The sequence below is a fragment of the Strix aluco genome, chromosome 13, assembly GCF_031877795.1.
Source record: "Strix aluco isolate bStrAlu1 chromosome 13, bStrAlu1.hap1, whole genome shotgun sequence".
Taxonomy (NCBI): domain Eukaryota; kingdom Metazoa; phylum Chordata; class Aves; order Strigiformes; family Strigidae; genus Strix; species Strix aluco.
The window spans coordinates 5,772,110-5,798,888 of NC_133943.1; the positions used below are offsets into that span (position 1 = coordinate 5,772,110).

At 35.1% G+C, this 26,779-nt stretch overlaps 1 protein-coding gene across 12 annotated transcripts in view; it reads right to left on the bottom strand.

Moving 5' to 3' along the window:
- The window catches only part of MAPK9 (mitogen-activated protein kinase 9), a 79,326-nt gene that overhangs the window by 48,295 nt on the left and 4,252 nt on the right, over positions 1 to 26,779 (bottom strand). For 2 of the 12 annotated variants that reach the window (XM_074838937.1, XM_074838938.1), the window contains exons 2-12: positions 26,296 to 26,470; positions 21,487 to 21,616; positions 20,247 to 20,305; positions 19,094 to 19,232; positions 17,396 to 17,561; positions 16,060 to 16,131; positions 11,840 to 12,022; positions 10,786 to 10,910; positions 10,190 to 10,253; positions 8,501 to 8,572; positions 216 to 309 (exon numbers count right to left, since the gene is read on the bottom strand). In XM_074838937.1, coding sequence (XP_074695038.1) covers positions 260 to 309; positions 8,501 to 8,572; positions 10,190 to 10,253; positions 10,786 to 10,910; positions 11,840 to 12,022; positions 16,060 to 16,131; positions 17,396 to 17,561; positions 19,094 to 19,232; positions 20,247 to 20,305; positions 21,487 to 21,616; positions 26,296 to 26,417 — 1,182 coding nt within the window. In that variant the 5' untranslated portion in view covers positions 26,418 to 26,470 and the 3' untranslated portion in view covers positions 216 to 259. Of the gene's footprint in view, positions 1 to 144; positions 310 to 617; positions 7,747 to 8,500; positions 8,573 to 10,182; positions 10,254 to 10,785; positions 10,911 to 11,839; positions 12,023 to 16,059; positions 16,132 to 16,358; positions 16,431 to 17,395; positions 17,562 to 19,093; positions 19,233 to 20,246; positions 20,306 to 21,486; positions 21,617 to 26,295; positions 26,471 to 26,779 lie in introns of those variants that run through there. The other 10 variants (XM_074838930.1, XM_074838931.1, XM_074838936.1 and 7 more) reach the window with 9 other exon arrangements.

Genomic DNA, 26,779 nt, shown 5'->3' on the forward strand with positions numbered 1-26,779 from the left:
AAAGTGCCTGGAAACCTCATCGCTCTCTTCGCAAAAATACTTACCTCTTCCTCAAAGTAAGTACAACAGAACTATTTTTTCAAGTTAGCTGTACCTCTGTTTTGTTCAGTGAGAACAAAATGAAACACTGTTTGAGCACAAGGTGAAGAGAAAATTCTTCCAAAGTCCTTTTATATATGTACATATATACACACACACACGTATATAGCCAGTACCTTAAAGTTGCAAGGAAGTCTGACAATCTGATTATGACACTGTTTCAGCACATGGATGGGAATACAGATCTGTCAAGTATTACCAGGCAAGCTTCTGCAATTAAAAAAAAAATCATTTCAAAACACACTTGGCAGTAAACCCAAGTGCTGTTAATCTGTCCAAATGTTCCAGCTGACCAGGAGAAAGCAGCTCCAACCAATCTCTTAAAGCTGCTGTTCATTCATTTTTCATACCAATATTTACATTTTGGTTAACTGGAAGCTAAAGTGAAAACTGAAACTTCATGTTTTAAAATAACTAAGAGCATACATCATTTTGGTTACATAAAACATTTCATTTCAACACAGGAAGAATCAAGAAAAATAAAACATTGCTACAGTAAATAAGACAGACTGCTCAAATCTTTTAAGTATACATATTTATTTGTAATTTTACAGTGGCTTTCGTACTGTTTTACGATTAGGTTTTTGGAGGGAAAAAAAAATCTTCAGAATGAGGCTTTAACTAGAACTTCAGAACTAGTTATCGACAGTTTTCCTTATGAAATTCTAGTTTACTTAAAGAAAATCAATCAAAAAAAACCAAGGAAGCATGACTGCTGTCCATAAAAAACCAAAAAACTTTCTAGTCATCCTGAAAACAAAGTCCAGCATCAGACAAAATAGCCACTGCATTGGAAGGAACATGTTCCTATTGCACAAGCATCAAGAATGGGATATGACAATCAAAGCCTAATTTCATAGGCAGAAGAGGCCACATGTATCTATATAATTAGACTTCAAAGCACATCTTTCTTCTGAAATTATATACCATACTATAACTAATATTAAGGCCATAAAATCAGAACACTGTAACAAGTGATAGGGCTTGATGCTACTTTTTGTGACATTTCGCAAACAGAAGGTGGGAAAGAGGGCCAAAACAAGACATACTAAGTATTCTGAAGGTAGTTAAAACTTGAAGGCATTTCAAAAGAAATTCGAAGAACTAATTTTTGGAGGGGATTTATTTTGAATCATTAGATAAAACTGAATTTCATAATAAATCACTCAGAGTCTATTATACTCTTTAATAGCACGTGTTCTGGAGTACACTATACAATATATTCTCTGAAATTAACATTTGCATTTTTACGAAAACAGTTAATTATTTCTACGTGTTATTCCCTCTAAAATAGATGAAAATTTGTATAATCTTTATAAATTATCTTAGTGACCAGGTAAGGCTTCACTGTGCTGAGTTAACTGCACAGAGTTATCTGTGATTTTCTCTTAATTAGGTATCTTGATTACAGTAAACTGCTAAAACCACCTGGGGAACCCAACATGTCATGTAATTTAAAGAAAGGGACAGTTATGTATTGCTATCCTTCCTAATTGTGTTCATTTTATTAGTGTATAAAACACCTGAAAGCAATAGCTCCAAAGAAGCAGTAACCACCACGGAAGTTTAAATGTTTTACTTTAGGAAAATCTGGGAATCTGATGAAGCTGAAAATGCACATTAGTCATTTTATAAAGTTTGGTTTGCCACCGTATAAGAAAATATAGGTATCAAAAACAGACAAATACACTGCTAACCATCTGTTACATTTTCTTTTAAAAAATTAGCACCAATTTAAGCATCTGAATTTATAGAAAAGCTAGTGACACACTTGGTTTTTCAAAAAAAGTTTTTCCCCATTAGAAGACAATACAATGGCATATGCTCAATTAGCCTTGTTATCAGTAACAAATATGACTGCTGTTTCAGGTAGTGAACATAAAACGTTGCTCTCACCCGATTACTTTCTCCTGTGCTTTTGTTATCCTAAGAAACTACGGAGTGATGAACTACAGACCCAGCCTGGGAAACAAATACACATGTACTTGCTTAAGCACACCCTAGAAAGTATCAGGGTTTGGGACTAGTATTTCAGAGCAGGGACAGTGTCTTCCTGTGGTATTCATAGAGCACCTACTGCAGTGGAGTCCCAAGAAGCAGGTGTTCTGGCCTTACCACAGCACATACAACTACATTATGATGTTTAGGCAAAAGGTAATAAAAAGTTTTTTCTTTTAAGAAAAAGAATCCTAGTGCTCCTAGCTAGCTGACCTTGCTATAGGAACAAACGTTGTTGTATCTTTATATAATAGATGGCTAGGTAGTCACATTGCTATTCAAGTCATCCTACAGGCATCTGAGTACAAGATGTTTCTCAAAGGATCTCTTACTATGTGTTAAATTTCAGCCCATAAAAAAACCTAATATCAAATCTCTGAAAACAGGTTTCTATTTAAAGGAACATGCTGATCAAATCTATTAGAATAGCAAAGATTGCAACCAAAACTTAAACATATTTAGCATTTTTATGTCATTCCTTTTTACACCATATACTGGTTGTATTTAGAAGAATCCTAAAGTGCTTCAAACTCAACAATTAATAAAGTTGATTTCTTTTGTGCAAAACTGCAAGCACCTTTTCAAAAAAATAAGCAGCAGCATCACAGAATAAAAACTTACATAGTTAAATGTATTTTCTCTATTCTGTTTTGAATTCTTGGACCAAAATAATTTGCCATATTTTCAATAACAAATTACAGAAGAGTGCATTTTATTAGTTTAATTTTATACTGGACTTGTTATACATATACTGTTTGAAATAGCGGACCCAGGTAAATTTATATCCACAAAGCAACACTGTGGGATTGAAATCCAACAACTAAAATTTTAGCTACAAAAATAGTCATTTTATAGAACACAAACAGAAACGATGGTTATCTCTCCACTTTCCTCCAACGCTAATATGAGAAAAGATGGTTTACTTAAAACATTAGTTTAGCTCCAGACATTTTTAGCATGCAGAGCGGGCAAAAAATAAAACTGATTTGATAAGTCGTGTAATAAGCTTTTAGAACATCACTATCACTCATGTAATAGACAATCTACAATAGATGTAAAATAATGAGCCAGAATACACTTTTTCTGTCATATTTCAACATGTTAAAAAATAATCAAAGACACTCTGGAAAAGCAAAGAAATCACCAGATTCATCTATAGGAACTCAAGTCCAAATTCTGCATCTGGGTGCAGGTGTCCCTGGATCAAAACCAGTTTTGAGCAGGAATTACACAATACATATCCCAGGAAAGAATTTGGTTCCCAGTATATGGTATCACTAAGTTTAGCATCAAGCCCTGATAGAATCCATATGACATATGTAGAATATACAGACAAAGGCTGTTCAGCATTTACCCCCCACCACACTTAAAGTGTCACAATTCAAATAAAACACTCCGCACAAACTGTATTGCTGCAAGACTGAACCCGTACTCCAAAACGGCATTATGTTCAGTAAAGATTTGTCTGCACTTTAACAACTGAACTTCCAGCACACACCAAACTAGAGAACTGCACTTCTGCCAAAAGGGTCATCCACTCAGTTCTTGGAGACTCGGTATATCAGCTGTATTTTGAATGTCTAAATCCTACTTCATTCATAAAATTATAATTTTAAGCCAAATACAATCAGATCTAAAGAGGAAATTGATTTAGCATTCATTTAAAGTCCTTTCTTTAGGAAAGAAAAATTAAACATATGGAATAATTTTTTTTTTTTTTTTAATTCATTTTGAATAAACACATATGCTCTGTTAGGACTTAAAGACAAAGAAAACCTCAAGTCCCCTCTGGTTCCTAACAGTTTTTGAAACTTACCAACTAACCAGTTAATTTCTAGTTAAGGTTGAGTTTAATTTTCATTATTTTGACATGGAAATGCAAACCCTTACTGGAAACATTCCAAAATTTCAAAGGTTGTTTGCAAACACTAATTTCCAGTCATTAAGCTAGTTTAACCTTGTATGATCCATGCAGACAAAGCCTTAATTTTGACATTCAATTCTTGTCTTTCAATAAAAAACTAGACTTGTCATATCACAGTATTTCCTCAAAGCACACTTACAGGCTGCTTATCCAGATTCCAAAACGCCAAGCTTCTCTTTCTAAGGTTGTTGGGTTTGGATTTTTTTTTTTTTGAGGAAAAATTGTATGAGCACAGATGAAATGAACTGTTTAAAACCTACTCCATTTCTGCAATGCCATGCAGCTACTCAGTGTTCATATACTTAACACAATGTTTCTGGTAGATAATCTGATTGATAGTTATAGATCCCTCTTTTTTTCAGGTGAGCAGTTAAGATTACAGATTGTATCTATGTTGACCACCATTTATTTTTAGTCATATTTCATAAATTGTTTATGTATACTGCAGTAGTGTTAACACTATACAAAGTCTCTCAAAGAAAAGTAACATTCATGTTTACAAAACTGAGCAGGTTTCTTAATATATATATGTATATGTATACACACACATATTCTTAATCTTTAAATACATATAAATATTTATAAATGCCAAAGTGCAAAAAAATGGTCAATTGCATCACTTTACATACATGATTTTAGTATTAGGAATAACAGTGATTATATTGCACACCAAACTCTCTAAACTTTTAAACCCCTGTCAAGTTACATGTGCATTTTGTTTTCCATCAATGATGAGGTTCTTGTGGCATTGATGACCATTTCACAAACGTGGCACTGAACTTAATCTGCAGTCAGGAATACAACTATATGTATATAATCTGCATGCAGTGCATTTATAGTCTATATGTGCACACTGAAATAGCATGGGAACTTTAGCATGCATCTATTCTGCATGCGTTTTTCTGAACATAATCTGCATATGTGCCATCTTGAGATCAATGTTCATTCAGTTTATTAGCAATTTGGTTTTGAATTATACTGGAATCAAAATCCACAATATTCACAGACATTTCATGCATGCTCTGAAAGCAGCAACATTTCTGTAAAATTCTGAAGCGTCAATGTATGCCACAGCAAGACGACATTAAAAAAATAAGGTATGAGACAGCTTTTCCTATAACAAGATTTACAAATAAACTCAGTTCACCTCAGGGTTTTGTTTTTTTTCTGTTCCAAGAGTACATATTCAAGCTAACAGTGTGTACTAGAAGGTCAGATACTAGTTCACATCATGGAGATAGGGCAGGTCTGATAAAAAACATTAAACAATAATTTGAATCGCAGAATAATTTAGGTTGAAAAAGACCTGGAGGTCATCTGGTCCAACCCCCCGGTGTTCTGAGCAACCCAAGTCCAATAGGAAAAACTCAACTCTGCAAATATCCAAAACACATGAAAAAATTTAACACAACAAATTTTTTTTTTTAAATCTTTTAAAGCAGAAACGGTTAAAATGAACATGGCACAGTGCAACTTCAGTTGAAAAAGATTTAAAAAAATCTTGAAAAATGAAATCCTGTAGGTTACTTCCATAGTGAATCACTAATGTTCATTTTGAATAGGTGTCTCTAGTAATTTTAACTTACACAGATAACAAGGATTTAAAAAACGCAAAAGAACAGCAACCTGTACTGTTCTGCTACACGGTAAATAGGTATTTTAAAATGTTTTTTCCAGTGACAAAAGTGTACTAAAAATATTTCACATAGACTGTCAGTATCCAAAGATAAATTAAGGTATCCATCAGTTTAAAACCAAACAATGAGAAAAAAAACAAGTCCCAATATGCTGCAATTCAATTAAACAGAATTTTAAAAATCTGTAATTCCAGATGGCAATTCTGAAGTTAACATCATATTAAATACTTTGCTAATTTTTGAATTTTTTTTAACCTTCTGGGACAATAAAACCTTAGTATTTTTGCTACAGCAAATTAAGCTATTAAAAAGGGGTACAACTTTAACATAAAAACAATGTTTGCATAAAGAGAAATTTCAAATCAAGGTCAGAAACAATGAACAATTTTCTTTTACAAAAGAAATATGTCAGTAATGAAGCGGCTGGCTGGGCCAGTATATTTTAGAAGTTCTATTTATATATTCAAGTCAAAAGTATCTGGATCAACAGCTAAATATAGTGCCTTTAAGAAAGCGGTGTTTTACCTCATCTTGTACATCTCTATTACTCTTACAGTTATATAGTTTAATCTCACACACATGCACACACAAGATCCTTTAGCAAAATTTCACACCTGTGCACTCCAAAGTCAATGTGCACAAATTCACAAGTGTGTAGTATAAAGCAATTTAAGCCCTACTCTACTGCAAACACATTTTCTGTTGTGCAATGTAACAGGCAATGTTTGTATTATCCGATTCTGAAAACTGTATTGATAAGCCTGTATTGAAACAGTAAATAATCTCCTCTTCTGACACTGTATTGAGAAAATAGGTATTAAATATGTTTTACTCCCCCAGTACAATTAGAGAGGTTTTCCTACGGCGGGAATAGAGCTAAGCTCTGTTAACCAAATACTTAATTTACAACTCAACTGACTCAAAACTACTGTATTTTTATTTCTCTAATTACTCGCTAGATAGAGTGGACCCATTTAAAAAAATGGAAAACATTTATGCAGCTCTTTCTGAGGCTGCAAGTCTCTCCAGTTCATCTGACCTTTTATCAGAGTTTGCAGTGAATGAAGAGCATCACAGATATAATTTCCTTTTCTGTCTGTTTTTGTTAAAGGACCAGTATCACAAACTAGAAAATACAGAACATCTTAGAACTCTCTCCTCTTTCTCAACAGGCACTGCTTCACAGATAATTAAATCTTAAGGAAGGATGAGTGACCTTAAGTCACTGTAACTTCCATCCATGTTTAAAAAACTGAAAAAGACACATACTCGTAGGTGAAATACAAAGTAATGGCTATATTCTTTAAACTTCACGTTTATCTCTTCTACAAGAAGATAGACGGAATTGTTGGAAATCGAATATAGAAAGGGCTCAATAAAAAAAAAGTGCTATGTGGAAGAATAACTGCCCTTTAAACATAGTACTGAGAGCGTTCAATGTGTGATTTCACACTTACATACAACACTCCAGTTGTTAAATAAAGCAAACTGCCAGTCACATGTTAAAACAAACTTCATAGAGACTATACATTCAAAAAACCTACTAATGAGCAATACTGTACTAAAATGTAAACAACCACTGTGTCACAGAAGCCTGCCAGTCGGAACTGAAGATTCATGAACCCACTGAAGAGGAGTTATTTTATTGTGTAATAAAGTCTATTATAACTGCTCACCTGAAATAGGCCGAAACAAAGAAATGCCTATAATAGTGTCTAAATTTAAATTTTCTTGTTCTTTAGACATTGATTTGCTTTCATTCTACAACATTAAGCAGGCAATTTCATAACAACTGAGTAAAAAAAAAAAACAACAGGCATTACTTTAGCAGAACATGCAGAACATGGAGTTTTTCTACTTGGTTCCATTAACTTACAAGCAATTCAGACCCAATGGAAGCAAGAGTTCTTTTCCAAAGTCAAGTCTGCAATCCTGGCTGATCATCGACATCCTTCAAGGGGTCCTGTCAAGGCATCGAGGCTGCTGTCTGTATCTGAGGCCAATGTTTGCTCTGTTGACATGGATGAAATGTCATTGATAGATGATGACTGGGAAGGACTGGTGTTGCTATTCACTGCTGCATCTGTGCTAAGTAAACCAAACATAATAAAATCTGAGGCAAGACAATATTGCAGGTACAAATAACCACACTTCTAGGCTCTGAGTATCACTTTCCCCACAGAAATCCTTAGGGGATAAAGAAATTAATAAAGATTAGAAAAGCAAGCAATATGTTCCCTAGCACTTGAATCACAAGGTGAACATTAAGAGATATTTTTCCCCCTCTCTGGGGGGGGAAGGGAAAAAAGGCAATGTATAATGTGAATAGTGACCCGAGTGTAAAGAAGTCTAATAGATACAGTTAATAAAAGACAGCACAATATTCCAATTACTGAAGCAAGAGAACAGCAGCAAACATCAAAGATTCAATCATGGCCATAAATACTTTGCACTATTAACTACTTTAAAGGAGCCCTAATGATATTTAACCCTGCATGAAAGGGACTTATTCATACAGAGCCACAGAATAACCGTTCAGCATAAAAGGTATCTATGCAACAGGTGACATAACATGGTACTGATTATTTCATTTGATGACAGAGCCCTTTGGGGAGAAGGCAGCTCAGGGCGTTGGACACACAAGACTTCTGAAGTTTTCCTACAGCTTATACCAATGAAAAACTACTGCACGTGGATCTCCAAAGGCAGATCAGAATCAAGGGTCTTGAACAACAAAACTTTTGCCTACCTGGATTATTAAGCAGGATTTCTTCATTCACTAGTGCAACAGATCAGCACCATGTATCACAGTTACAGGAGAACTACAGAAACAATGACTAACCTGAGGGCTGATCTTTTACCACACCATTCTTGCTCCTTTCTTCCCAATCCATTACTTCTTTGTATATTAATTCTTATAAGAAAAGGGTGGGAGGAATGAGAGAAGTGACAGAAAAAACATTGTAAGATCACAGAGGATTTGTAAACAATTCACATATGTATAAAGGTGCCATGAAATGGTTAAGGGTCAGTCTGGAAGTACAACTGTATAGGTATTTATTCCTTTCCCCCCTCCCTTTTTTTAAAAAGCCTACAGCAATGATTAGAGAATTCTACAGATTTTCTTTATGCACCACAGAAAGGCACTAAGCATGTACCAGAATCAACATATTTTATAATAGCTGCCCATTTAAAAATAACAACCATTCCACCCCAAAGCTTTATGTATACCTACAACGCACTAATATTAACTGTAAAAAAAGAAAACCAACAGATTTAGATTTTTTTAAAAAAGTATGAATAACCCCCATGGAAATTTGACTTTCATAATGAAACCATACACAAACATCTTTATTCTTAAACAACAATCTCCATGGACACATTGAGGGAAGTCTGAAAATTTTGAAGTAGGTTAAACCATTAAAATATTGCATGAAAACCCTCATTTACTGATCAAGGACAATTCAGCATAGAGGCACCTGAACCACAACAGCAAAAAAAAAAAAAAGTGGTAACTTTAAAGGAGCATTCATTATTCCGTTTGGTATGTCTGTATTATGATTATTACTGCTGCAGAGCACCAGGTATACTTTAAGTTACACCTTCAGTTAACTCACAGCACCTTGTGTATGTACCCATAGTCTTAATGTAGCTAAGAGTAATAATATTTAAATAGGTTAAGACCTCTTTAATTCTAAGTAACAGCATTTACTAAAGGATTAAATTATATTTAACTGATTCATTTTAATTTTCCACCTTGCATTAATCCAAAAAAATGTGAAGTGTACCTGTGCAGACATGCCCTAAAAAAATATATATATAAGCCAGAATCAATATCTGAAATCTATAAAGCTATTTTACAAAAACAACGAGCTTTCAAAGTAGTCAAAGATGGTGGTTCTGTGATAGTAGATGCTTAAAATTTGAACTGCCTCACCACTTCATGTTTTTGACTACAACTATAAGGTGTAATTGATTTCTAACACAATGCCATTTATTCTTTTGTTTAAGTCAACAGTTTAATCTCTTTGGTCAATAAGCAAGCAATGAGAGAAAACACACCAAAAAAACTCTTCTGCTATTTAAGACCTCTAAAACAAATGCAATAGTAAATATTGTCAAGAGATATGGCTTAAATAATACACACTGAGAAGAGGCACATGTTTCTCCTTCAGAGATCTTTCTATCAAGAAACTTATTGAGGTTACAAACACTTAAGACTAACAAAGTACTCAGAGGAAGGGAAGGAAAAGAGATAACTGCAGCATTTTGTTGAACAGACTTCAGAACGTTACATGTATATATATGTACATATACACACATACATATATATTCACTCCAAATAGAACATCTTTCCACTATTGACTTCTTTTCATATTGCCACAAGCAGTACTGTGTAAATGAAACAGTGAGTTCCAGTCAGTTACACAATCCAGCACACATGTATTATACACATGTATATATAATGCGAGCCACGCATTAATCATACAAGTTATTACAATAAGTGTCATTTGTCATGCTCACTTTTTACCTTTCCATTCTTCAATTGCATGTTCTCTTTCTTCCAACTGTGCATCATATATTTGAGGTGGAGGCTACAAAGAAAAGAAACTCTATAATGTGTCTACTACACCAGGTACTACAACCAATCATAACTGAAAAAACCTAAAAATTACAGCTTTTTTAGCATTTTGTTACCCTCATCTTTGGCAATCTATTTCCTATACCTCAAAAGTACATTTCATTTCTCAACTCCAGAATTTGCCTTTAAGTCCTCCTTCCCACTGAAAGGCTGTTTAAAAGCATCAACTAAAATTAAACTCACTGTAAGGCTTTATGGGGCCTTAGAGAGAGTCCCCTTTGCAAAAAGCCCTACATTACCACCACATAGGCAACTCTTTCTGTAAAGTAAAAGGAACCACCAACAACTACTTTCAAAATCACATCAACTCCACTCCAGCAGCTGTTCTTCAGGTGATTCTGCCCCTAATGTTGATCTGAAGGCTTTATGTGTGACTTTTGCTAGCCAAAGAATGAGTTCAAAGCATGCTCTTGACTAAAACTAAAGATATTCTTTAAAGCTATTAAACCGGCACCTTAAAATTTATTTTAAATGCAAAAACTTACAGCTTCTGCTTCAGCTGGATCATACCAGACAGTAATATAAGGATGACGTAAGGCTTCATCTACAGAAATTCTCTTGTCTGGATCTACTACAAGCATTTTTGATAATAAATCTCTAGCTTGGCTGGCTAGGAAGTAAAAATGAAAAGAACATACATGTAAAAACTGTAGAGTTTAATATCTGACACAGAAAATGAATACTGGGAACATAGGACAGACACTGTAACAGATTTCACTGTGAAACAGGCCCACAAATCCAAGCTTTCCTATACAGCTACATTTAAAAAAAAAAAAAATGTCCCACACCTTTAGTGTAAATGTTATTTTGCTATTATCCAAAATAAACCCTGCAGCTGACACCAACCAACCTCAATTTTGAACAGTTCTGCTGTTAAATGAGTCACAATTTATTTGGCACTAACTACTGAACACAAAACACTAAACATTTTTAATAAGCTTTTAAAAATACATCTTGGTACAGTAATGATCTAATTTGTGTACTATCCAATTAGTTCTTCTTGTAAAGGTGTTACTGCACAATAACTAGCTACCCATTGTTGCAGTGGTACATCACTGACATCACTTTTTTGTCTGACCAATCATTGTAATAATAAAATAGGCTATAACAAGTTATTTTATGTAAAAAAATTATTTGACCATCTAAAGAATATCATGAGGTTGGGGTTTTTTTTCATTTCATCACTAATTATCTAAAGTCAAAGTACAGCCAAAATGAGTTACATGCACACATCAACTACAAAAAGACAATTACAAATAACCTCCATAACGAGTATTACTTTCAGAGAACATTTAAGCAACAGACATTATTCAATAGATTAGAATTAAAAGAATTAAACAGAATACTGGGGACAGAGAAATAGTTCTGTATTTAATGACTACTACTAAGATTCCAGGACATGTCACAAATGAAACAGAAGGTATGCAGCTTCTAATGTTGACACCTATTGCAATAATTAAAAATATAAAATGTTTAAGTGTACTGCAGACATTTTAAATTAACGTCTTTTAAAGAGAAAAGAGAAAAAACTCGCCTTACTTTTTAACTTGTCACGATCAGACTCGGATGGAAATATCCAGTCTGGGAAGAGCTCTTCAAATTTAATACCAGGATATTTTGGCCTGTTTTCCACATAATTCCTCACTGTAGGCTGTAGTTTCTTCATGAAATCTGCTGATGGTGTTCCTAATTGTTCAATAACTTTATTCCACTGATCAATATCTGCACCATATCTTTAGGAAAATCAGCTGAAGAATTTGAAGTCTGCACTATTCAAAAACATCACTTACAGAAATCTGAAAAGTTAATGAAAACTTGAACAAAGGACACAAATATGAACTTCATTCTAGCATCAACAGCACTCTTTTGAGCTACCATGCAAAAAGCTAAGTTGACATAAAAATAAGATTCAGATTTTATAATCTTAAGGACAGGCTAGAAGTGCTGCACAATGCATGATACTTAAGTATCTTTTGCTAATTATTATCTATTGGCTAGTATTGAAAGCAATACTTTTTTTGGAGTCCAAAAGTAGTTATTTGGCAATTGCATTCTTAGCAAAACAACTACAAGGACAGAAAAGAAAGGCTGCTGTTGAATCTTCTAAGTGCAACATAATACCATCAACATTGAAGATTACTGAAAATAGGGAAACATGCATGAAAAAACCCTAAAGCACAAATACATCCCATTCAAAGTAAGGAATTTTGTGCCTGTCTCCTAAGGAAATTAGGCTTTGGGTTGTAGCGTTGGGGCGGGTGGGGTGGTTGGGGGAGGCAGGGTTTGTTGTTGCTGTTTTATTTTTTGAATTTTTAAATTCAGAAAAGGTTCAAAGGAGCTCTGAACAGTGAATCCAGATTTCTGTCAGTTTTACTCAAAAAGGCTACTCTGTTCTTAAATTCAGAATTTAAATATTGTATAGGAATTGCATTTACAAGCCACAAGTTGGAAGTTGTGCCTCAAGTTTCTTCTGGACTGTCCCTTCTCCCTCTTTCAAGTGAAGGCACTTCCCCTAGACATGGTGACACTTGTTACAGAGATACCAGAGTCCACTCTGAACGAGCCTAGTCAGGGTAACAAAGCTCATTTATCACACTGCATTAGTATTCCTGATATTTCAAGTTTATTCAGATTTATACTTTACAGGTTTTTTTGATAAAAAGAATGTGCAATTCTAGCAGAGTCTAACCACTGACCTTGCAAACATTCATAGCTAAATTCACAATCTAGTGCTTCAACCTATCCATTCTCATAGACAGATTTTGTAACAAAACAACAAATTTGCTGCACTTTGAATTAAAATGTATTTAAAAAACTGAGGTGCTTTTATTTCAGTTAATATGCCAAGAATACAACTATATATATATGTATAGTAATTGCTTTATGCTAAGATTTTAGACTTCTGATACAAAGATTGAAAATTTTATTTGCTTACTGAATACATTCCAATGGAAAAACCATATTAAAATCAGAAGTAAGAAGTCAATATTGTTAACTCTCATGCTAAAACAAAACACATAACAAAGAAAATTCTAACATACATCAGGAAATTTTGTTCTTAGCTGGAAAAGTGATTTCTGTGAGATCTCCACCAATCTAGATTCAAGAAGATGCTTTTTCTTTGAGTAACAGCAGCTTGGTTAGTCAGCTAATCAGAGTCCAGTCTATGGTGGTCTCAGAGCACTGGGGGGAGGGCAGAAAAACTTGATGACCTATGTCACTTTGGTAATAAAAAATGGAAAAAAAAAACCCAATGACGCAGTTGGATTGCTTCAGAGTGCTTTACAGATACTGAGAAAAAAAATTTTTAACATCCCCTATATAGGATTGGACTTGAAATAAGCTAGGCCTCTTGTCAGAAACCCAAATGGGAGAACACCCTAATTTCAATGTAAAGCACAGACAGCATGCTATGTGAATAACCTTCCAATCTGCAGACAAAACTACCCTTCCTGTTCCAGTGACCTTGGGGTCAAAAGTAACCAGAAGTTTAGCCCATACCAAATATATCTGCCTACTTTTGGGGACTCTGGAAAAAAAGCTGAAAACAGTTCTTACTACAATCACAACAAAGCATGATTTTTCCCAAGAAAGCATGAATGCCCCCTCATGCTTTCTGCATCAGTCTTTGTTTCCTTCACTATCTGGGCAGAAAGAGCATTAAAAACACGCCGGTGCTGCTAGGCTTTCCATTATTTCATCTTGGGTAGCTACGTTGCCTGATTTTTCTACGTTTTGCCTTTCCAGTGCGGCAGCACCCGCCCGTGACTCAGGACTCCGCAGCACCAGTCGGGAGCAGGTTCAGGGCACCCATCGCCCTGGCAATGTGGAGCACCTCATCCCCCCCAGAGCACTACTGCAACTATCCCAGTAACCCCCACCGACCCTACGGGAAAATACAAACTACTGAGCCTAAGAGTAGGCTTTCCTGAAGATAAGTCAAAGGCAACAGGCTGAACTTGGTTCCCTCTCCAAATATTAAGACATTTCAAAATTTGACTTAAAAACCAAACAAACAGAAAAACCCCAAACACAGCCAAAAAAATAGGAAACTTCATGTCCACTTGCGCCAGCATCACCCATAAACCACACTGTCAAAACAACCGTGCAGCTGAAGGTAAAACAAAGTGACAATCTGACTGAAGCAGTTACCACTTGGGACAAGTTTCAACAACACAGTTATCAGTATTTTACATTCAAGAGAACCGAAAGTCTAACAAGAAATAAAAAACCCTGTAAGCACACCTATGCACTTCAATAAGATACCAGGGGAGGAGACTCCTTGAAACATAGACTGGTGGAACTTCAGTGACCTCCAGAGAACCACAAATGATAGCTTGCATATTCAACAAGTATGGACAAAATTTCCTTCATTTATTCATGAATGAATCAAAATAGCCCATGCTAACATGCAGGTGAAACACATAACATACATGAAGAATTGTGTTAGGTTGGTCTGAAGGCTTCAAAAGGTAAAACAATAAGTATAGAAAGGAAGAAAGGTGGAAAACAAAAAGACTTATTTAACAATTAATCATTTATACTACCAAATAACGTGTGATCAACTGCTGAAGATTAGTGTCATGAAATTTAGCATTAAAATTGAAAGTTCTCCTCTATAAGATACATAGGTATCTGTGAACATGTACTTGATATCTTTAGTGGTGGACTCAACTTTTCCTTGCTGACGAGCAAAAATATTATACTTTCTTCAAAATCTTCAAAATCAGAAGCTATAGCTTCTGATGACCTACAGCCATAACTGGCAATTCTGGTTTAATTACATCACCTGGACAGATTCTATTTATCTAATGATCAGTTTTGAATGTCTAGTCCTACAACACTAGCTACTACTTTGTAAGATATTATTTATAAAGGATGAAATTGGTTTTCCTCCAATTTTTATAATTGGAACTTGATAATGAGTCAAATGTTTCAAATTTTGTTTCTAGGGAAATATTCTGAAATACATCAAAATCTTCAGAGAACATTTACTTTATTAAATGATCACTTCTGTTCGCTTAATACAGTGTAAAGATTTGTTTGTGACCCAGTGATGTGTTACTGAGATTTCCAGTCTCTAAGGCATGAAAACATATGAGGGTTTTGTTTGCTTTTAATACAGTATAACTTCCTACAATTACTATCATACAAGAGAACAGAATTTTATGAAGACAAATCTGAGTCAAAAATATTGGGAGGGGGAAATGGAGGAATAACAGTCTTACAGAAAAAGTAAGCCCAAAATAAAATTTTAATAGAATGAAAAAAAACTCCAAAAAGAAAAAGTTTTTCTTTTTATATTAAATAATAGTAATAAAAAAGATCTCATGCAGTGTGCTTGCAGTTAGGACAGTGTTGCCCAGCAAGTCCTAATAAGCAAGAAAAAAGTCTGAAACTCAAAAAATTGTACGATAAAAAAAAAAGTCTACTGTTCAAACAAATAGTAAGCAAAATCCATGCATAGTAAAAAGTAACTTTGTAGACTTCTGCTTATAACACTTATCTACAAAGAACAAGAGTAAGAAAATATACTTACTGCTATTTATTTTTTAAACCTAACAGTATCCTTTTTTAAGCTACAAAAGCTGAAGCTCTTAGTATAAATTCTATGGATTCAACCAGTACAAATTACACGAAATATAGTCTACTAAGAAAATAAAATGGAAAGCTCAACAATTTGGTTAATGACACTAATTTCAAATAGTACAGTAGATCTATTAAAACATAGGGATTCAAGGATGACTAGGGAAGGATACGATCAGTGCCTTGGAATATCACACAACCTTTCACCAATTCTCCCATGATGCACCCAACTGACCAGATATCAACTGAAAGTAAAAATGAAATGATCAAATTATGAAATATCATGAACAAAAGTGAGAAAAACAAACAAAAACATCTAGCATCTACAATAAAACACAACAATGTGGAAAACCAAACTGCTAACATGAATTTTCAATCATATCACCACCAACTGACTGTTGCTAAGTTTTGTTATTAGCATTTTGTAAAATACAATCAGTGTTTACATATCTGAAACCATGAAGAAGGATACAATCTCTTCCTGGGAACAGGACTTTATGGAGGACCATTTCTGCCATAATGCACCCAACAGACCAGATATCCACTATCATATGTTAGGTGCAACAAGGACAAAAGATTAAAGAGGTTTTTTTAAACACAATTATTTATTTGTAAGCTCACACTGTATTCCTACAGTCCTGCAGATAATTTATTTTTTTGTCCCATCCAGAACAGCCTCTACAAAAGTTTGGATCCACATCAGCATTTGCTGTACAATAAGCTGCCTTGCATATTAATGGCAGGTTTTTTTCATTATCAGTGGCCCAGCAAGGTCCTGCAAGTCCCTTGCTTTACACAGCCAAAGTTACACGTATACAAAAAACGTGGTATCCCCAAGCCCCTATGATAAAGCAAAAAGATGCACCAGCATAGAAGTCCAGAGGAGGCAGCTATTACTCCACCGCTAGTAAAAATCAGCAGGTAAAACCCCCGAAAATGCAAGTCAAGGACAATTTCCTTGCCAATTTTGCTGGCTAAACATTCAATATATTACAGCTGTATCGTTTTTAATAACATAACACCTAGCCTCTTTGAGTGCCATGCAGATTTAAGAGAGTATAAGGCATGGTTTATGATAGGGATCTGAAACTGATTTTAATAATCAGAGATGCAAAAGGGGACAGACTGTCGAAAGAAGATGCTTCAGAATAAAATCACACTGATAAAAGGGCTTATTGTTTACATATTGATGTGGGGGGTTTTTTTAATATCATGCAGCATGTCTCAACAGTGTTTTGTAGAATAAAAAAATGGCAACAAGACAATGGGACAACACATGAAAAGATAATAGCAGGGGAGAGGGAGCAGTAGATGTTAAATGGAGATAGGCACATAGAGCAGAAACTATTATATTCTCCAAAATTATTACGGTGTAATTTACCATGATTAACACACTTCAAACAGACATGACAGCGGGAAACCAGCTCTCCCTCCCCCTTTTAAAGGCATTATGTTCTGAGACAGATACTCTTTAGACAAAAAATGTAAAGCATTACCCCAGCAACTTACCGTTCTCTTTATATCCCATCCCAAGGATAACCTCTGGTGCTCTGTAATACCGTGTTACTACATATGGAGTCATCATGAAGTTTGTACACGCTGTTCTTGCCAGTCCAAAATCAAGGATTTTGAGCGTACAATCTGATTTTACTACTATGTTGCTGGGTTTCAAATCCTAACAAGAAATTACTTCAGTTAAGGAAGGACCAACATACCGAATAATACACCCCCCCCCTTCACAGTCAATATATGTCACCAATTCACTTTGTTAACAGCTGCAAACTTCTGCTCTGATATATCTGCTTTATACACAGGCTAGAGAAGTTAAATGCTACACAGCTAAGTACTCAAAAAAATTCAGGGAAAAACAGAATCAAAGTTGCCTGCAAAGTCTTATTTTACCCATTTGTGCACTGACAGTACAGTCAGTTCTACAATTGTGTGTATATATGGACAATATGTATATATATCTGCTTCCTTTCACACATTAAGTGGACATATTTTGGGTAGGAGTAAAGGAGTTCCAAATACTGCCATTATTAGGGTATAGACCATAAAGACAGCATCATGAATTGGTCAAGTATCTGTAGGAAAAGGAGTTTCTCAACACACAAAGCATTAATAAGTGTATTTGTTAATGACAGACAAGTCACCTGCGTTATAACGATTAGCAAATTTCTCAGAATTAGGATGTAGTGAAAACACAGTTACCCAATGAGTGAGGAGAGAAATAAAATACTGTAGGAGATGTGTCTCATGGGAAGAGCCATTATTGCACCCAAAAGGATACACAGTTAGGGAAAACTAGAATAATTAGGCTTTAGTCAGAAAATTATAGAAGTAGCCAAATTGCAGATGTACATTTAATTCTGCTCAAATGCTGGACTTCGCTTCAACCACATGAACCATGTTCTCAGGTACAGAACTTCCTTTTCTTAAAGGAGATGGGGACATGCAAATAATTCATGTGGGTTTGCATGTTTCAGGAAAGCAACAAATCTTCTGCAGAACACTACTGAATGTACTGTTTGCTCACAGACTGAGTAGTTTCTAGATGTAATTTCTACTATTCCATTCCTTCTGAACTATCCCAGCTCTGTTCCTTTCCTAGCCTGGTATCTTTTCAAAAATCAACTCTCAATCTAATTAATTAGTCAAACAGACTAGTGATGAAATTAAACATTTTTTTAAAAAAGAGCAGCAGCAAAACAACAGAAGCCAAGAGCTATATGAAGTCTGCACGAGACTTTGAAATTCTGATCATTTACAAACTTTACTTTTCAGAATCGCAGAATGGTTGAGGTTGGAAGGGACCTCTGGAGGTCACCTGTTTCACCCCCAGCTCAAGCAGGGCCACCTACAGCCAGCTGGGCCATGTCCAGATGACTTTTCAATACCTCCAACGATAGAGATATTTAAGAGGTAACTATTAAATTTTAAAGACTCATTCTTTAGTAATTTGAAAGGTCCAGATACTCATGTTTTATCTTTTAATTAGTTTGGCATTAGTTAAATCCACAGAGATTACCTGATTTAAGATCTATTTACAATACTGTTTCTAGTTCAAAGATAAAAACTATCTTTAGGTTTAATAACATTCTTACGAAAGAAACATACTTATGAAATAGCAACCCCTTGCCTTCCCCCTGACTCATTGAGAACATCTGTGTTCATAAAGAGTATTGTTAATGATCTAATACTACCTACTCTGTGGATGATACCAGCTGAGTGGAGATGTTTGATACCACATAGCATTTGGTAAAGAAGATAAGACATTCTTTCATGATCCAATTCCATATGAATAACCTGGCACAAATTTGCATCCATCAGCTCCATAACCAAATATCTAAAGCACAAAAAAGAAAGCATTAAGAAAACTCAAGTCTTTACACATCAGGCTTAAGCTTAGCATGAGAGACGTTTAATAAAAGTCAACTACTTTGCTAACTTAAGTGTCAAAAAGCTTACGATTAAAAAAATCATACGTGACCACAATTTCAAAATCAAATTATTATCTATTCAAATAGTCTTACTATTAAAAATTGAGTGTTCAATAGTCTGTCACAAGAGATGACAATTCCACCAGTTTTATAAACAGCAGTACAGAAGAATAATTCTGAGGTTATGCAGCATGAAAAACTAAGACTGACTGAAGCTGATGCAGAAATTGCAGATACTGCAATGTGTCAAAAAATGATGCTTCCTTTTACTGTATTTTAATTTTTTAAAAATTAGAAAATTAAGCAAAGCACAGTAAGAACTAAGGAGGAATGATTCATTTTCAAGTTAAAATATCATCTGCTTACCTGCCTCAGACTCACACGCTCCCCCGTTTACCCAAAAAGCCCATTCACAAACCACAACAGCATATTCACTGGAACCTATGAATATCCCACCAATTAAATCACCATGAATCCCTTCTAGTCCAATTGACACAGCTTGCATAAAAAAGAAACAGTCAGTTCTTAATTGAGGCCAAAAATACTGTTGTGCTGATGGGACTGGCATGCCAAAAAATGGTATCAGGTTATTCAGACCATATTATCCTGAGGTGACCCATTTAGCTAAAGGACAATGCACACAAACCAGATGCATATGCAATCAACAAATGGCAGATGGATGAATAAAAGGTAAATAAATATTTTTTTATTTCCCACTTCCATCTTACACATGTAGTGAAACAACTTTTTTGGTCTTTCTTGAAAAAAATCTGGAGATAAAGACTAATTAAAGGTTAAACTCAGCTTTTAACTACCCTCTTATTTTCAAAGTGTGAAGTCTGTAGGATACTGGAAATACAGCTCCAGGGCTTAGGCCAGTATTTGTCAGGAAAATTAAACCAAAAAAATCTAGTACTTACACATCCTGAAATTCTTCTAGTGACTTCTGTGGTGTGAATACATTTAATAAACTAATTATCTATAAAATAAAAATAAACATTAGAAGAAACTTCCACTTTAAATCACATAAAAATTCACTATTGCAGAAGCTACTATTCAAAAACCAAATGCACGCTGTTACTATATACAATTTGAATGTTACTTGGCTTCACTTAATTCACATGTGCTGAAAAACTGCCAATTCAGAAATAGTTCAAAACTGCAGCATGGATGCCAAAGGAGCTGAGACAGGACAAAACCACTTTTTTCTTTTTAAAGTTATACGACACCTATCTCCCTCCTCAGTGCCTAAAATATATCCCAAATCCTAAATGTCTTATTTTAAATCACATGTGCAAGAAACTTTTACTAAGGCTGTCCAAGAACATGTACACAGAGTTGCCCCACACCACCCCGTTAAACTTAGATGATGATGTACTATTTCCAGAAGAACTGCTAAAATTACTGTATTGCCATCTTTAATAACCACCTTGCTTTTATTCTGCTACTTCTGGACTTCACCAAAAGCTTGCTTAAAAATCAATCCCAAAAGGCTAGTTGATTCCAGGAAGTTTTAGACCTGAGTGCACAACTTCAAAAATCAGCAATGTTTCTAGTTCACATTAGTATCAAAACATAACAGTCACATAAACCTTATGTTCTTGTACTAGAACGCTGATGTATCGATTAAGGCTTGTTATTTTAGAAGGTTCAAAGATTTTAAAATATATGTGTATTGTCCATAGTATTTCACTTCTGTTTACCAACTAATTGTTAGACAGTGCTGCATACCTGCAAACCCCACCAGTTAAACACTGTATTTAATAAAAATCTTGTCTAAATTCAGATTTAACTACAGAGCAGTTACAAGAGCCAAACCCACAAAGAAACCCACTGCCAAGCAGGCTTTGCTGCTGCATGACTTAAGAGGGCAAATGCAATAAAGCAGGGCCTCCTCTATAAATCTGACACTGATGGTAAACCTATACCAACAACGCAGCAAAAACCTTCTCCTTGTGGCACCTCATACTCCAGACAGCTCACCCAAGAACTTAACTGTGCATTGTGGAGAACTAACTGCATTACCCACAGCAAACCTTGCCAGTCTTTCTCTCGCTATTTTTCCATTACTTTGGTTACTAACAGCAAGTAGGAGAGCAAATCCTGAGCTTTTTTGACAACCTAGAGTAATGAGGGAGAGAAATCTGAAGCCAAACTTACATTTTTGTGATTGACGCATTTTAAAAGAACAAGCTCTCTGTAAGCCCTTTTTGCGTGGGTTTGATTCTGAAAAGGACGACTCAGCTTCTTTACAGCAACATTTATTCCAAGGACTGTATCAAACGCAGCACTAGAAGTTTTCAAAGACAAACAACTTAAGTTGAAGTCTGTTTGAGGGAGAGGAGGGACAAAAGGGAGACAGGAGGAAAGAATTCAAGATTCAAGACAAAGCATATCCACTAAGCTGTTTATATTAACTTCATGTAATTTTCATTTAGAAAATAAACATCCCTTAAAATCTACACATTCTTTAATAAATACAAATAGTTAAACAGAAGCCACTGACACTCACCAGAAGTCTTCCCGCCCTCCTTTCTGTCTTAAGACTGAATCTGCTGACTCAAGACTCACATTCAAAATTGCGATCCAAAAATATTTTGAGCTTATTTGAAATCAAGAAGCCTTTCAGTTGTCTAATCTGTATATTTGGAGTATTTTCTTAACACTGTCGTTGACTGACAATCATTTAGTATTTGCAACAGAAATTTCTCTTTGCTAAAGGAGAGTCACAACCATGTCACCGTGATCCGTTCTGCAGGCATCGATACTCTCCTGTATGTGGATAGTTTACAATTATAAACAATTGCAGTGCCTAGTAAAAAGTTACATTCATCATCTGGTTTTGGAAAAAATATAATTAATGGAATTGAGAAATATGGAAAACTCAGATTGCAGGGAGCAACACAAGAGTTTAAATGTGAACATGGCTATTAATCTTGTTTTTCAGTTCCTTCCTCCTCTGCAGTTTGAGATCAAGGTGTAAACTTGATTTAACAAGTGTAAGAATCTACAGCTAAATTATATGTATATGCAGAATGAGACTGAAGTGGAAATATTCTTCATTAACACACAATTTGTCAAAAATATATGTGAATTCATACCGCAAACTACTCAAGAGTTCCAATCTTTAAATAGTTCCAGTTTTAAATAAGGATTCCTATATTACTCTATTTCCATTTAATGTTACTTTTTTAAGGTATGGAAGAATTCTCATTCACATATATTTTCCAAGCTTATTTAAGCTCTTTGTGAGCTCCTTCCTTATCTCGTCAAGACACGTACAAGGACCATCACATTACAGTACTCTCACAAAAAGTACAGCTCCCCTGTGATAACAATACACAAATTAAACGCAGCTTACCAGCATCAAGTCACCACTTTCCCTACTGGAAAAAGCAATACCACCACAAAGCAGGGCTCACCCATGAGATGAGTTTTCTTGGAGGCACGGCCCAGATTACATGTCCCAAATTTGAATCTATGTGCCACTTGCACTAAAGGATTGCTAGCATTTATTTCAGCTTAGTTCTGTGAAATATGCAAGTCACTGTTCAATGATATGATCACTCTCAGATTTAAAGCCTTTATGTCTGTGCAAAACAAAACACAAAATGGGAGGAAGGCAACTGGCCAGACAGCTGGAAAAATTATTTTCCTCCCAAATATGAAAGCACTGATGTTTCAGTATTCACTTCACCAAGATGTTATATGTAAATTAAAATGGTTTGCATATGTTAATGACTAGCTACACCTGGTAATTAGTAGAAAATCATTAACCAACAGGGTCTGTGTGAATTAGCTGTTCGAGTCAATCACAGGTCAGCAGTGGACAAAGGACCAGTTTTAGGGGAAGTAGCCCTTGATCTGACAAACTGGGTATATGTCAAGGCTCAGTCTGAGCACATGTGAAGGACACCACCTAAACCTCTTTATTTTGCTTATCTACATGGAAGTGACCAATATTGGAGCTCCAAAAAAATTTTTTTTACAAAAATGAAGCTGTCTGCTACCTACACAATCCAAGGGTAAAGAATTAAAAACAGACTGGTAGAAGAAAAAAAAAAACAAAAAATTGTGTGAGCATGCATTTATTTAATTTACCAAGAAAAAAAAAAAAAGACAGAAGATTATCCCTATTAGTACCAAGGCCACACTTCTAAATATCATATAATTTTACATAAACTAACAAAAAAAAAATCATGGATGTAATTGGTGCTAAATTTCTTTCCCCATTCCTGCTCATTTGAATTCAAAGAGACTTTTTCATCACCACAACTGTTTCAGGCAGATTTTTAACAAGTACATTTGCCAGAGTCTACCCAGTTATCACCTTGGCTACTAACATAATGTCTACAAATTATTTCAGCGTTTGGTATCATGAAAGAATTTCAGTGTCTATCCCACCATATAACAGCAATTTCAATTTGATCATAGTGAATTGTAGTAGGGTCTTCACTGCACTTGTGATAGCTTTGCATCTTGAGCAAACATTTAATATTAAGAGTAGTGATGCCACATACACGATAAAATTATTAACAAAACATTATGACCTAAATTACAGTAGGAAATCACACTTCATTTCTGTAGGCAAATGACTTCCACTTTGAACTGCACGATGCTACTACTATGGACTCTTGCTCTGACAGTTCCACTTCACTAACTCTTTCCTTACTGTCTAAACAGGAGTTTGCAAATAATAACAAACTTATCCCAACCATTTCTTCAAATTCAACTGTATGTAAAGTTATCAACACAAAGCTGTGCTATAAGATCAAGGCTTTGCTGCATTGCAGGACAAAAGAAATTTGCTGGGACAGAAAAAAAAGTCAGATTCACTAGAAAGTTTAGGAAATCAAGGACAAGAACGGAAGAGAGATATCAGGAAGACAAAGACAAAAGTTATTTCAAAAGAATAATTTTGTATAAGTGATTATTCAGTCCTAAATAGATTATAAGACTTTAAATGTATTAATACTTAGTAACAAAGAAGTGCAGAAAGTCATGTATAAAAGTGTACTTTGACATAAAATACAACAGGTATATCCAATTTCTCTCCTACCCTGTTTGCAGTGTGAGAAAGAAATCCCTCTACATAACAACTGAGTTACTTTTTCATCTTCCTAGAGCTTTCATTTATCACTTTTCCTAAATATGTATTTTTAAAACTGTTTTTCTACATTTTAATAATCACAGAAAAAAAAAAGCAGAACCAATACCAATGGAGTTTCCCATTCATATTTTGAGAAAAAAAATAGCAAAATTCAGACCTCTCCTAGCTGAAGTGACACGCAATATTAAAACTTTCTCACCAAAAAATAAAATCCACACACAAAACTCCAGAAATACTTTTCCTAACTTTCATGTTAAACACTGCATGATTAAAAAAAAGCATCACATCTGAGTGCCACACTAACGACTGGACAATTTTTTCAGCCAAACACGACAGGATAGCACTCATCTTACACTGAGTTTACTACATTTTACATCCTAGTAGTTTGTATCTTTGCTTTGTGTACTATAAGGAATTTTAGGAGAAATTTTGCACCTTCTTAAACCTAGACATAGTTTTCAGGTATTTCACAGGAAGATGAAAGTTTATACAATGCTTCACTCTGTTGTTCCATAAATCAAGTATTCTCAAAACAAGTCAATAAAACAGACCATTCCTTCTTCCTCCCAAAACATTGACCTTAACACGACCCTAACTTCATTTTGAAGCAAACACCTAGTTTAAGTCATATAGCTTAGAAATGCACTACTTCTAATGAAAGGAGGAATGCTTATAAACACTCTAAATTCCTGCATGCCATCTAGAACAAGCACAACTTTAAGAATATTTATACCTGGAAAACGTTAGCGTTATACTAAGTCTTACCCCAACACTAATAACCAAGATCTAGTATGCCTATCCACTCATCACTCAACCCACTAAGGAAGAATGAAATATGCTGTTCTGATTTTGCTTATTTTTCACCTATTAGCAGGGCAATGTGGGTATCTAATTTAAAAATAAAGGCATGTTCTCACAAAAATGCACTCTTTTCCTACATATATAACTTACTACGGTTATGAAAAACCAAAAAGAAATGGGCAGGTGCTGTATAAGGAGTTGCTCACAACACATGAGTCATCAGACTTATTCTGCAGAATTTATAGATGAAGAGAAACTGCAGACTGGATTTAAAGCATGAACAGCCCACCATGTGTTGTGATTAAGTCTAATATTAGAGGATTCCTGAGCATGTTTGCTTCCCTGTGTAAGGAATTAAAAACCGCATCAATAAACATTTCTGCTGTTACCAAGTAAGTTTGGCCCAACAAAATACGGGCTGGCACTAAGTCGTGCAGAATGGATTGGTGCAGTCTAAAAAACATTTGAAAGTGTTTACCTTTAGCTGGCCCAGAGGTGTGGTGCCATACAAGAGACTAAGGTTCAGGATCAGACTAACGACTCTCACGTCCTGGGCCAGTGGAGGCTGGACACATAGCTGAGGTGACACACCAAGGAAGAGCCGGCCAGCCCAACCCCTCATACAGCATCCCTTTCTGGTTAATCCATGGAGTGACAATGACACTGATTTGCCTCATCCTGCCAGTTAATGGCAAGGCACTGCATTGATGGCTCCTAGAAACGGATAGGAGTGATCGGGAATAAAAGGGGGGGAAGAAAGGGGGCCGTGATGAAGAAACGAGTAAAACCCAGAATCGCTCACCATCACATTGTCATACCTCACACTGCAATATCATAACTACATGGGGAATGCGAGAACTAGAAACAGAAATAAAAAACAGGTCTGCACATGAACTATAGCAAGCAGGTGTTTTAGAATTTATTTAGTCCATAACCCTGTAGCAAGAGACAGAAATGATCATCAGTATTTTACATTCTGGCACCTCTATCAGGAATACATTCAAATTCTGGTTTATATTTATAGCTTTTTATATTTAAATAAAGTATTTATTACTCACCAAACAATGCCCTGTGCCCCTGATCCTATGGGCTTCAATTGCTGGTAACGTTTTAGTACAGTGAATGTTGAATCTGCAACTTGAACACTGTAAAACTGACTATCACATTTACTGTCACTCATGGTGTAGTGTCATGTAGTTTTCTCTCTCGAGGACCTGGTTAAGTTTTCAAGATCTTAAAGAAAAAGAAAGACAACAAATGTTCAATCTCTCACTAATGTCAGGCAAACAAGATGAAAAATATATTATACATATTTTAACACGTATGAATTTTTCAATAGCAGACCATTAAGTAAGCATTCTTTCAACTTCATGTATTATCACTAATGAAAAATACTTGCAGACAAAGAGCAAATAATTACAGCTTTCACAGCTTTAAGTAAATACATGTTTCTATTCCAATCCTTAAAACAAAAAGCAGTTAAGTAAACAACTGTAAAAACAAACAAAACCACCCAAATTCAACAACTCTACTACTTGAAGG